This window comes from Musa acuminata, chromosome BXJ3-7 (assembly GCF_036884655.1).
Source record: "Musa acuminata AAA Group cultivar baxijiao chromosome BXJ3-7, Cavendish_Baxijiao_AAA, whole genome shotgun sequence".
Classification (NCBI taxonomy): domain Eukaryota; kingdom Viridiplantae; phylum Streptophyta; class Magnoliopsida; order Zingiberales; family Musaceae; genus Musa; species Musa acuminata.
Window position 1 is genome coordinate 8927427 of NC_088355.1, and position 13301 is coordinate 8940727.

At 36.7% G+C, this 13301-nt stretch overlaps 2 protein-coding genes across 2 annotated transcripts; both read right to left on the reverse strand.

The window, feature by feature from the left end:
- Window positions 1-535: 535 nt before the first annotated feature.
- LOC135643776 (F-box protein At5g07610-like) lies at window positions 536-1789 on the reverse strand. Its single transcript, XM_065161128.1, has one exon. The coding sequence runs from the start codon at window positions 1787-1789 to the stop codon at window positions 536-538; it is 1254 nt and encodes a 417-aa protein (XP_065017200.1).
- A 3455-nt stretch (window positions 1790-5244) lies between these two features.
- LOC135643777 (F-box protein At2g40925-like) lies at window positions 5245-6534 on the reverse strand. The gene has a single exon (XM_065161129.1). It carries the CDS (start codon window positions 6532-6534, stop codon window positions 5245-5247), a length of 1290 nt encoding a protein of 429 aa, XP_065017201.1.
- Window positions 6535-13301: the final 6767 nt, after the last annotated feature.

Here is a 13301-nt window from a genome sequence, read left to right on the forward strand (position 1 = left end):
ACTCAATATATGGCCAAACAAAAATAAATCAGTTTTCCAAGTAATGACCCAAAAGCATATTACTATTTGATATTGATTAATGCATTTAATACCCTATTTCTAATTTTAATCTATATATCGTAATCCTAATTTTAATGAAAATTAAAAGTGGTATCCTCCACATACTCCTTCTAAGCCTCCCCCCCCTCACAATCGAATCGAATCCCATTCCAAAAGGAAGGAGCGTTCAAAAGGGCACGTATAATAGGAGATAAAAGGCAGAATCTTAAATTGACGTGGGAAGACTTATTCCATACTCCTTATTGGTTTTTTTTATTATATAATAATCGAATAAATTTATTCGGTTTTCCAAAGTCCGTAACAAATAATGAACGATAAGATGTATTCACAAAAATAATTTATCAGGCTAATAATTTAATCGGTATATTATTTCTTTTCCAAAATAGGAAAAATGAAGAGTAGTAATACATATTCAACAAAATCAAGATTCTAATAAAATACAATAAATAGAAGAAAAAAAAAACCTGAAAAATGCTTATGCTTGGTTCATATCAGGAATTTCCATATGGTATTCTCGTTTGTCCCCCAAGCTTACAGAAGGATCCATGGTGAAGGGATAGAACAAAAACCTTTCCCCATAGGGATTTGCACCTCTTTCCCCGGCCACCTCTTCCAAGGAACCGCTGGTAAGATGGAGAGCGTATATCCTCCACTCAATCTGCATAAAGATAACATCGAGGTCGGGGTGGAATCCCAATGGCGCGATGGAATAGGCGCTTCTGTCGTCGTCATGCCTGTGGCGTCGGTAGGATTCATTGTGTAGATTGATGAGAGGCTGATTGCTATGAGTGTGCTTCAAGTTCCATGTTCTGTGGCCATTCTCGCTCGCAAGGACCCAAATTTGCAGATCGTACGGATTGCATAAAGCATAGTGAGGGACTCCACCGGATAGTCCCATGAGACTCCTAACCCCTCCTTCTAAGCTTGTCGCCGGCGATGGGCATATCGCGTAATCTGTATCGTCGTCGTGGATGATGCACAGCTTCGGGTAATCATCATCGGCGGTACCGTCGTAAAAGTCTAATGGCGGCAATCCACGCTGGGGTAAAACATAGACGTTTTGCTGCTGATCAGTGTTGGTGGACAAAATCGTAAACCAAGGAAGCGACTGCTGATTCGCTTGCTGGTCCTCGAAGAAGAGGAGGCACTTGAACTGAGGGGAGTCATGTCGATGGAAATCCAACCTCGCCGAGATAAATCGACGTCCCACGGGTAGATGTGTGAGTGCGACATTCAAGTGGATGATCACCCAATTGGTCTTCTCATCCCCGAAAGGGTTGCAGACGATCATCGACTTAAAGCTATTGTCTCCTACTACGCAAAGGAAGAGAAGCAAACCATTGCAGCTATCCAGCAGAAACAAGTTGTCATGGTCAGGTAGATGAGAGGTGAGTCTCTTGATATCCAAGTGCTGATCTCTGTAAGGGTGAATGGGCGCGTACTGCAAGGACCGTACGAGGCGGCGTCGGTAGAAGAAGCCGTACATGGTGGGACGTAGGTATCTGATGGAGTAAGGGCCGCGGTCGGAGAGGAGGGCAAGCCACTCTTTGGAAACGCAGCGGAACCGGAGGGCGGACTTCACGGGCAACCGGGAGAGTATCGGAATCAACAGGTCATTAGGGAGACTAGATTTGCTACACTTGCTGTGGCTGAGTCGTCGCCTTTTTGCCTTCAACGAGTTGGCCATGGAAGCCATGCTCGACTGTTTCGTCTTCTTCTTCTTCTCCATCTCGTGCGTGCATATTCGTACAAGCATGTATGCATTATATAGATGATTTAGGGCTTTTATTCTATGCCAATGCCGGAGTCCTTGATTTCTTTGTGGGGTGAGTTGGATTTGGCATCGGTCGATAAATGGGGGGCGTCGGATTTGCCAAATGGAGTCCTTTCTTCATACATCCATTATCTAGATGAGTTAGGAAGCATGCATGCATTATAAAGATAAGTTTGGTTGTGGTTTGATTGAGAGAGAAACAAGAGGTTAGCATTGCTTGGCATCTTCTTCTCCTAACGCGTGTTTGTATATGTTTGGAATGATCAGGTTATAGTTTGAATGATTAGAAGGGTTGTTTGTTAGTTAGGATTCATCTCTACGAATACGATTTTATGTATAATATTTTGGGTGCTTAGTAAGGTTTTCTAAAAAGGATTGAGAAAATAATTTTTTTCATATTTATATGAGAGGGTAGATAAAATAATTTTTTTCATATTTATATGAGAGGGTAGATTTGATTGGATCTTTGACATGTAATTTTTGTGTTTTGACTTTTTGGTTGGTTTTGATTGGATCTTTGACATGTTTCTCTTTGTTTCGAAGACTTCTTCCTGTAGAATAAGATGACGTATCCGAAGGTTGTATGCTTCGACAGCAAACCAACTTCGATGAGATAAATTCATGTTGTTTGGGTACGGCATTCTTATGGACGGTAACCCAATTGATCTCGCCATTCTGGAACGGGGGGTTGCAAATAATCATCGACTTATAGCTCCTGTCTTTTCTGTCATCCAATAGGGTCAAGTTGCGGCGGTCAGGTAGATGAGAGAGGTGAGCTTGTTGAGATCGAAGTGGTGGTGGTCTCTGTAAGGGTGGATGGGCGCGTACTGCCGCCGGGACGGTGCGAGGTGGTGTCGTCGATAGAAGAAGCCGCATGTGGTCGGACATAGGTATCCGGTGGAGTAAGGGCCGCGATCAGAGAGGAGGGCAAGCCGCTGTTTGGAAACGCAGCGGAACCGGAGGAGGGTGGACTTCACGGGTAGCCGGGAGAGTGTCTGAACCAACAGGTCATCAGGAAGACTAGATTTGCTACAGTTGCTGTGACAAAGTCGTCGCCTTATTATCTTTAACGAGTTGGCTGTGGCAGCCATTCTCGGCTTCTTCGTCTTCTTCTCCACCTCATGCACGTTGGTATAAACCAGGAAGCATGCATGCATTATATAGATGAGTCTGCACAAGCGTGTGTTTGTGTGTGTTTTGGCATCTTCTTCTCCCAAAATTGGTATGTGTGGTGTATGCATTAAAAGATTAGGACCAATTTGATGTTGAGGAAAAATATTAAACCCTTCTTATTACTAATTATTTTATTGTGGTCTCTCATAAATTATAGTGTGATCAATGCCACTGCAATTTAATAGGTTAAGGTTATTCAATTATAAGCCAAATTCATTATATGTCATCTGACTTTTCAATCTGATTTTTTTTTTTTAATCCATCTCTTTTCATCTCTCTCTCTCACACATACATACATACATACATACATACATACATACATACATACATACATACATACATATTAAAAATAATTTATTAGAAAAAGAAGTAGTTATATAATTCTCCAAACACATACCATATGATAGTAATTTTTTTAAAAAAAGCAACATATTAAAGGGGCAAAATTTATATTTAAATAATTATATTTGAGTAAAAATAAATATTTTAGTAATTGGATAATTAAATCTCAAAATACAAAGCTAAAATAGAGGCAGCTTGATGGGTAAGGTTGATGCCACAATTAATAATTTTTTTTAAATTTTTTTTTTCAATTAGAAGTGCTTGCATCGAGGTCAACACTTATGCCAATAATGATCAATAAAAAAATATTATAATTGCTGAGTGTTGAACTGATTGGATCCATTTTGTCTCAAATTGCGAACTCAAGGTGAGGAAGGACATGACATGGTGCAGAGGCTATGATCCTTGCCAAAAGCATTAACAATGTACCCGTTAAGATTTCTCTAATAGTTAAGTTGGTAAATACTCGAGATAAATATACAATTATCTCATTTTATAATTCTTCTCTGAAATTATCATGGTTATGGAAGATCAAATGTGCCCAATCTTACAGACCAATATCATATTCTTAATAGTTGGTGGCATGGTGCCCAATATATTATTATTTTTAATTAATATTCTCCTGTATTATTGAACATGAACAATCCAAGCTTAGCTTTATCAAATTATACACCATAAGTTTTAAAGGGCATAATTGATGATCTAATATTCTTTTGATGAGAATTTCTCCCCTTGATATTAGCATTTTATTTGTTATTTTTGTTAACTATCATGGATTCTATTAGGAACAAAATAAATTTGTATTGTCCAATTCAAGAAGAAATTCACAAAATTGATATAGGATTTTAAACCAATCCTTTGAAAGGGTTTTTATTTTGTGCAAAAATTTATTATAGGAATTTGTATCCCTATAGTAAGTATTAAAGAGAAGAATGGGGTGTTTTTCTAGATTTATAAACAAAATGAGGGAGAGTCTTAATTAACATGGGGAAAATCTATTTCGTATTTATTTTGCATTTAATGATAATATAATAAATTTATTCCTAGCTAGGGTATATTAAATTAGACAATAAATAATAATTGTAAGATACATCATATGATGGTATGAAAATAAAAATAAAGTTAATAATGATTACTGAGTCTTATACCATATCTGATTTTTTAAATTAGAAAAAAAAGATGATTATGTATTTGATATATATATTAGACCACGTTAAGCTACACATGTCGAGCCACATGCATTGGACCAATGCTGAGTCGCTCATGTCGAGCCACAAGCATAAGGTCGCGAGCATCGATCATGCCGAACCTAATCGATCATCCATCCGTTCTCTTTTTTTTTAGACTTAAGAGTTAAATAAATAAATAAAAATAGATACACAGAAAATCTATAAGTCATGCAATCTAGAACTTTGATAAAACAATGATTAGCTTACGTCCATAAGAAAACAAGTTGATGTCGATTAATATATTAAACACCCTATTTATAACTTTAAATTTTGATATCATAATATGAATTTCGAAATTATTAAAAGGTGATGATCCACCCTAGTAGACCTCTATTGGAGTCTAATCCCTCCCAAGCCAAAGATAAGATGTAAAGTGAGGTCTTTATTGTGGTTTATACATGAGAAAATCTATTTCTTATTGGTTTCATATTTAAATAATAATTGAATAAATTTATTCTTTATTAACGTATTCTTAAGTAGAAAATATATAATGATCGATAAGAGACCTCTCATATATTGGTATGATAAAAATAACAATGATGAGGTGTATGCCATATATAATTTCTTTTCTCAAATTAGGGAAAAGAAGATTATATATTACATAAAATCAAAGTATAAAAATAAAACAAATGAAAAAAAAGAAGCATGAAAATAATTATGGCTTGCTTAGGTATTCATGTCAGGAAGTTCCATGTGGTATTCTCTTCTCTCCCCTAAGCTTGCCGAAGGATCCATGGTGAAGGGATGGAACAAAAACATTTGGCCTTCAGGGTTTGCACCTCTTTCACCGGCCACCTCATCCAGGGAACCGCTGCCAAGATGGAGAGAGTATATCCTCCACTCAATCTGGAGAAAGATAACGTCGAGGTCGGGGTGGAATCCGAGCGGGAAGATGGAATAGACCCTTTCGTTGCCCTCATGCTTACGACGTCGGTGCGATTCTTTGTGCTGTTTGATCAGAGGATGGCTACTGCAAATATGCTTCGGCTTCCATACTCTTTTACCATCCTCCTTCACGAGGACCCAGATGTGTAGCTCGTGCTCATCGCAAAATGCGAAGTGAGCGAGCCCTCGAGATACTCCCATGAGACTTCGAACCCGTCCTTCCCAGCTTTTATTCAGCGATACACAAATCACATGATCTGTCTCGTCCTCGCTGATGATGCATAGTTGCGGGCAATGATCGACAAAAGCGACATCGTAAATGTCAAACTGTGGTGGTGAGTGCAGGGGTAGATTATCAATGTAGTGGGACTGACCAATGTCGCTGGACAACTTCGTATACCAAAAGACTGACCTAACACCCAATTCATTCAAATTGAAATCCTCAAAGAAGAAGAAGCACTTGAAATGAGGGGATGCTCGATGGGAAACCAACTTCGATGAGACAAATTCACGTAGCGGGAGTAGTTTGAATGAGCCATTCATATGGAGGGTCACCCAATCGGTCTCCTCATTCCGGAACGGGTTACAAATAATCATCGACTTGTAGCTTCTCTCTTCTCTGCAACCGAGGAGAAGCAAACCATTGCAGCTATCCAATAGAGTCAAGTTGCGATGGTCAGGTAGATGAGCGGTGAGCATGTTGAGATCGAAGTGGTGGTCTCTATAAGGGTGGATGGGCGCATACCGCCAAGGCTGTCCGGGCTGTTGGCGTCGATAGAAGAAGCCGCACATTGTCGGACATAGGTATCTGACGGAGTAAGGGCCGCGATCGGAGAGGAGGGCAAGCCACTTTCTGGACACGCAGCGGAATCGGAGGGCGGACTTCACGGGTAGCAGGGAGAGTATCTGAACCAACAGTTCGTCGGGAAGACTATATTTGCTATCCTTGCTGTGGCTGGCTCGTCGCCTTTTTGTCTTCGACGAGTTGCCCATGGCAGCCATGCTCGACTGTTTCTTCTTCTCCTTCTTCTTCTTCTTCTTCTTCTTCTTCTTCTTCTCAATCTCGTGCATGTTGGTATATACCACGCCGCATACATGCATTGTCTACATGGGTTAGGGCTTTTATACTGTGGTGTATTTGGAGTCCTTTCTTTGTGGGGGGTGTGTCAGACTTGGTATCGGTCTATAAGTTTGGTTGTGGTCTGATAGAGAGAAACAAGAGGTTAGGGCATCTTCGTCTTCCAAGGCGTGTGTTTGTCTTTGGCATCTCCCCAAATAGAAGTCTGTATATGTTTCTCTGTGTGCAAGAATTGTCTTATATTTTCGCGTGTCTACCATTTCCAATAAGTAAGCCCGACATTAATGGTTGAAAGCTCTTATTCATCATAATAACTTAAATCGAGAACTTGTAAAAGGAAAAAAGTAGATGATGAAGATGAGATTTGATCTCAAGATATTGCTATTAATAGTCATGACTTTTAACATCTAAGCTTGTTGATATCATCTTATCAATTCTTTTCCTATGCATTCATTCATACATTGGTATGATTCCATGTCATTATGTTGCCCGTCAAAAAGCACTAATTTTAGTGAATGAACGAGTTAAATGCTTTGTCTCAATCAATCCAAGATAATATGAAGATTGTAATGCGAGAAATAGGTGAACTAAAAAAAGAAAAATTCTATCTTAGAAAATACAAACCACTGGGATCATTATATTACAAAGAATAATAACAAATTATACTACAACGTATATTATGTGAATTATATATATATATATATATATATATATATATATATATATATATATATATATATATATGTTGTATTAAAGCACAGACAATCGACTCCATAAATATAATTGAAGATTTAGCTTGAAATATAAGATTGAAAATACTGATCTGTTAGGTTGGTAAGTATTTTTAGATTTATATTCAAATTAAAATTATTTGAAGGATTAGGAATTTAAATATGAAGGGATCTTTATTAAATTAGGATATATCTATATGAAATAGTGTAAATTATTTTGGACAAATGTAAGATTTTCTATAGTGGATCTAGAAATGATTGAGTAAAAAATTATTTGAGATTGCATAAAATATTAGATTATGTGGCCCTATTTAATTATAAAAAAATTCATATTTCTTATCGAATCGAGATTTTTATGATGAATGTTGTATACTTAAAGAGTCACATTCTCCCTCTAGAACTACCTGTGATAGTTAAAATGGAAGGCACCCCACCCCAATCTTTCAACCAAGGAGAGAAATATCAGGTGTCGATACATGGTATAAGGAATTGTCGATACATTATGGGAGAACTAGAAAATTTCAATCATGCTATTAGTGATTATGTAGTGCCTAATAGTGTCTTTGCTGAACTTTCTGAAGGAATGCTTACATTAGTCGCAATAACGGAGGGTAGCTTCAATAAACATATATGTTTTGGGAATAAAATTACTTATTACTCAAAAGATAACATGTCAATGGTAGAAAGTTAAACCGATTTGAAATATTACCCTGAGAGATTTCAAACACCGAACTAAGACCAATAGAGATAAATATATATACATATGTATAATGAAAACAATCTATTTTGATCATCTGAATTAAGTAAAATTTTCAGAAAAAAAAGGTGCCTAGGTACCATGTAGGCATTGTGAACAAAATTTGTATTGATTAGAAAGTTAATACCTAACAAATTTTTAGAAAATGCATGGAGCAAGCTTTGATTATTCCTTCCCGGATTGCAATCCCTTTAGCATCGAGAGAAAAGTAGGACAATTGGAGCTATAGGAGAGGATCACGTTGTCGTTGGGATGTATAAAGATAACTCTGTAATCGTTTAATCTCATATTTTGATGTTAAATTAATTAATGAATATGATGAATTAATATAGTTTTAAGATGAATGACACATGAAATACTTCAACCATCAATCGGACCATTGAATGATCAAATATCAAGCAAAAAAGTCAAATATTATTTTAGAAGATTATCGTGTCGAAAATTGAATATCGAGCTAGAGGATTGGTAGACATGCCTAAGGATAAACTTTGTGTTAGAGGTTCAAATATCACATTAGAAGATCATATGTTATGACAAAATATACAGAAGAATCATTTAATATATCGAAGGATAAGACGAGATGACAAAGGTTCAGACGAAATATCGCAGGATCCAACATGTTAAAAAAGTGGACAATTTACCAAAATGTTTAAAGATGTGTCAGATAAGTGGTTAATAAGTCAAGGTCTTGATCGAGGTTATTTTTGGGCCAATTTGATCTGGTATCAAGCTGAATCAGAGCCCAAGTTTAAATAATTGGGCCCAGAAAATCAAACACACGACTTAATTTGCCTATTAGTGGTTATAACACCAGGACTAGGTGGTGGTACTACCTTAGTCAATCGATATAATTATCAATAATTGCAACAGTATGGGTAGTGGTAGTACCACCTAAAAGTCTAAGATTATAGTGATAGGATTATCCGAGTCTATAATTATAACTTATTTCAAAAGTTATGATGGTAGTACTACTTAATATCAGTGATAGCCCACTCCAACTTAGTTGATGTAGCATCTTGAGTTTGTGAAGTTTTGTATTTCTCTCTTTGAGTTTTGTTTGACTCACTTTTTTTTCTTAAGATGTGATACTAAGTTGTAAGATGTGAGAGGCTTCTTGTAAAGGTGTTAGTATGAAGATTCTCTCCTAAGTTTAAAAAAGAAGAATATTTTAATAAGAGTAGTTGATCTTTACCCATCGGAAGAAAGATCATTAGCAAAAGTTGATGGCTTTTGTTAAATCCTAGATTTTGATAATAAAATCAATCAATGAGTTTATGAGACTAATATATTTTTGAGATAAGTGATATAAAAAATACTTCTATCATAGAATCGAATAATCGAAGGGTCAATTATTGAGTAGGAGAGTCGAACATTGTACCGAGAAATTATCGTGTCGAAAATTGGACATCAAGTCGGAGGATTGGTTGATATGCCACAAATCAGACTTCACACTAAAGGTTCAGACATCATGTCAGAATGTTCATATATTGTGTCGAAAGATAGGATATTATAGAAAAATTGATATGTCAGTAAAATCTATGATATACCAAAGAAAAGGGTTATGTATTGGAAGGTTAGACAAAGTGCCAAAAGATCGGATGACATGCCGATAGAGTGAATAATGTACTGAAAGCTTCAAAAATGCGTTAGATGAGTAGTTGATTTGTCAATGTCTTTATCGATATTATTTTAAGCTAATTTAATTTATATTGGGTTGAAACAAAGCCAACTTATGTAGAAAGTCATTTGACTTGAAGTCAGGCCAAATTGGGCCTATTAGAAGGCCAAATCAATGGCCTAAACTAGGCATGAGCAATGGTACTATCAGGCCTAGGTGGCAATACTACTTAAGTCAGTTAACAAGTATTGTTTGTGCTTTATTAGTTTTTTCAATAGTGATACCACCTACATAGTAGTACTTAGGGTGATGGTAGTACGACTTAAAATTCAAAATTATGAAAATACTATCACTAGAGTCTAGACTCGTGGTTGTATCAAAAGTTATGATGGTAGTACTGTATAGTGTCGACGATAATACTACCCAATGTCAATGATAATATCTCTTGCACCCCAAAATTTTGAGAATTAAAATTTTTAGTTTTATTTTAAAACCTTAAGGGCCTATAAATACTCCATTCAAGCTTCGTTGATAGGACATATATTCTTGAGCTAGTGAAGTTTTATAAGCTCTCATTTTGAGTATAGTTTGAGTTTCCTTTTCCTCTTGATTTTAGTTACAATTCTAAGTTGTATAAGGTGAGAGATATCTTGTAAAAAGAGAGTATAATGGTTATCTCTTACACCCTTCAAAAAATAAAGTTGTAATAAGGGTAGTTGATCTTAATTCATTGGAAATAAGATCGATAGTAAAAGCCGATAACTTGAGAGTGAATGTAGATCGAAAAGATCGAATCACTATAAATTAGTTTGTCTCTCTTTACTTGCTTTTTACTTGTGACTTAGTATTATTCTACTATAACTTGATCAATCGAGTTTTCAAAATATGTTGATTTATTGAATAAGTTTTAAAATTGATTAAAAATGCTATTGCACCCCTCCTCTTAGCATCATTAAGATCCAAATAACTTCAACGGAAATCGAGAATATATATAGGTTAGGATGACTGAATAACTATAAATCAGTTTATATCACTTCTCTTGCATATGAGTTTACTCATGATTATTCATATTATTTACAAATATTATTTACACTCTATATTTGATTGATTATATTTTGATGCATATTTTTTAATAAAAATTAAAGTCAATTAAAATGATCAAATAAAAAAAAACACCATCACATTCTATCTAAAATAATTTTAGATAAAGGTTTGAATATTATAGAGGTGAATGTATCTTGCCTCAGGATATATATATATATATATATATATATATATAAGGGAAAAATGGTTATGTATTCAATAAAATCAAGTTTTAGAAATAAAATAAATGAAAAATAGTTATGGTTGATACTGGGTCCCTTGGCTTGCTTAAGGATCCATTTCAGGAAGTCCCATGTGGTATTCTCTTCTCTCCCCCAAGCTTGCTGAAGGATCCATGGTGAAGGAATGGAACAGAAACTTTTCGCCGGCGGGATTTGCACCTCTTTCGCCAGCCACCTCATCCAAGGAACCACTGCTAAGATGGAAAGAGTATATCCTCCACTCAATCTGTAGAAATATGACGTCGAGGTCGGGGTGGAATCCAAGCGGCAAGATGGAATAGACCCTTTCGCTGTCCTCATCCTCACGATATCGATGCAATTCTTTGTGCTGTTTGATCAGAGGTTGGCTACTACAAGTATGCTTCAGCTTCCATACTCTTTCTCCATCCTCCTTCACAAGTATATAGATGTGCAGCTCGTGGTCATCACAAAAAGCAAAGTGCGCAAGCCCACGAGATACTCCCAGGAGAGTCCGAACCCGTCCGGTCCAGCTTTTATTCAGCGCGAAACACATCACATTATCTATCTCATCCTCGCGGACGATGCATAGTTTTGGGTAATCATCGCCAAAAGCAATGTCGTAAATGTCAAACATCGGCGATACATCTTGGGATAGATGATTAATGTTGTGGGACTGACCCCTGTCGCAGGACAACATCGTATACCATATGATCGTCTCAATACCCCATTCATTAAAATGGTAGTCCCCAAAGAGGAGGGCGCACTTGAAATGAGGGGAGACTCGATGGGTCATCAACTTCGCTGAGACAAAATGACGTAGTGGGGATAGTCGTTTGAGTGCGCCATTGATATGGATGGTCACCCAATTTGTCTCGTCATTGCGGAACGGGTTGCAAATAATCATCGACTTATAGCTCCTGTTTTCTCTGCAGCCGAGGAGAAGCAAACCGTTGCAGCTATCCAATAGATTCAGGTTGCAATGGTCAGGTAGATGAGATGTGAGATTGTTGAGATCCAAGTGGTGATCCTTATAAGGGTGGATCGGCGCGTACTGCCAAGACCCTGCAAGGTGGGGTCGTCGATAGAAGAAGCCGCATATGGTCGGACATAGGTATCTGACGGAGTAAGGGCCGGGATCGGAGAGGAGGGCAAGCCACTCTTTGGAAACGCAGCGGAACCGGAGGGTGGACTTCACGGGTAGCCGGGAGAGTATCTGAACCAACAGGTCATCAGGAAGACTACATCTGCTACACTGGCTGTGGCAGAGTCGTCGCCTTCTTATCTTCAACGAGTTGGCCGTGGCAGCCATTCTCGGCTTCTTCGTCTTCTTCATCTCATGCATGTTGGTAGAAACCAGGAAGCACTCATGCATCATATAGATGAGTCTGCACGAGCGTGTGTTTGTGTATGCTTTGGCATCTTCTCCTCCCAAAGTAGGCATGCGTGGCGTATGTGCCAAAGATTAGGAACACTTGCATATTAAGGAAAAGAAAAAAAATAAATCCATTTGATTAATAATTATTTTATTGTGATCCGTCGTACACATAAAGATTAACATAAATAAGATTGGATATCATTGGAATTTCAAAAGGTTAAGGTTATTCAATTATAGGCGAAGTTCATTTTATATCTTTCGACTTTTTCTATCGGGAACTATTTTCTTAATCCACCTTTTTTTATTCCTATAAAGATGAATATTTTCAATAATATCATTAGACATGAAAAATATTTTCTGAAAAAAAGAATAGTTATATATTTCGACAAACACATACCATCGGATCGTATTTTTTGAAAAGAGAAATACCGATATCCGTATCATTATGATTTACTCAAATTATTGTTTGTGTGATGGAAACCTATTGGCATGCGTGGTATAAGAAAGAGTCCATACAACATGGGAGAATAGGAAGTTTTAGTCATGCTAAAGACACGCAATGGGTGTCGGTGCTTGATCAATTCGCAATGTCTAATGCCGGCTTATTCGATTTTTCTAGATGCTCAATTGATCTAAATTAATGGTTCCACAACCAATGATATATTATTTTATATGATAAGTTCTTTGAAAGAGAGAGAATCAATTTTATACTCTTTACGATGAATGAATGAAGTGATATTCTTATCCATCGAAATGGAGATATGTCATCAAGTCTCACTATTTGTTCATCATGTGGATGTGGATATGGATATTCTTTTGGTTGGGAACAATATTTATTAGTATATCATTAGTTTTTTATATAACTTTATCATAATTCCAAAAGAATTCATATCCGGTTATCATAATATGGAGAAGTCAATCTAATGGATGTTAGTCAAATCATGATAGTTCTGAAAACTCCTTTTGTAACACCTCAGTTCAATGAAAAGTCAG

Excerpts from the sequence above, each read along its gene's own strand:
- LOC135643777 (XM_065161129.1), bottom strand. The coding sequence starts at position 6,534 with ATGCACGAGATTGAGAAGAAGAAGAAGAAGAAGAAGAAGAAGAAGAAG.
- LOC135643776 (XM_065161128.1), bottom strand. The coding sequence starts at position 1,789 with ATGGAGAAGAAGAAGAAGACGAAACAGTCGAGCATGGCTTCCATGGCC.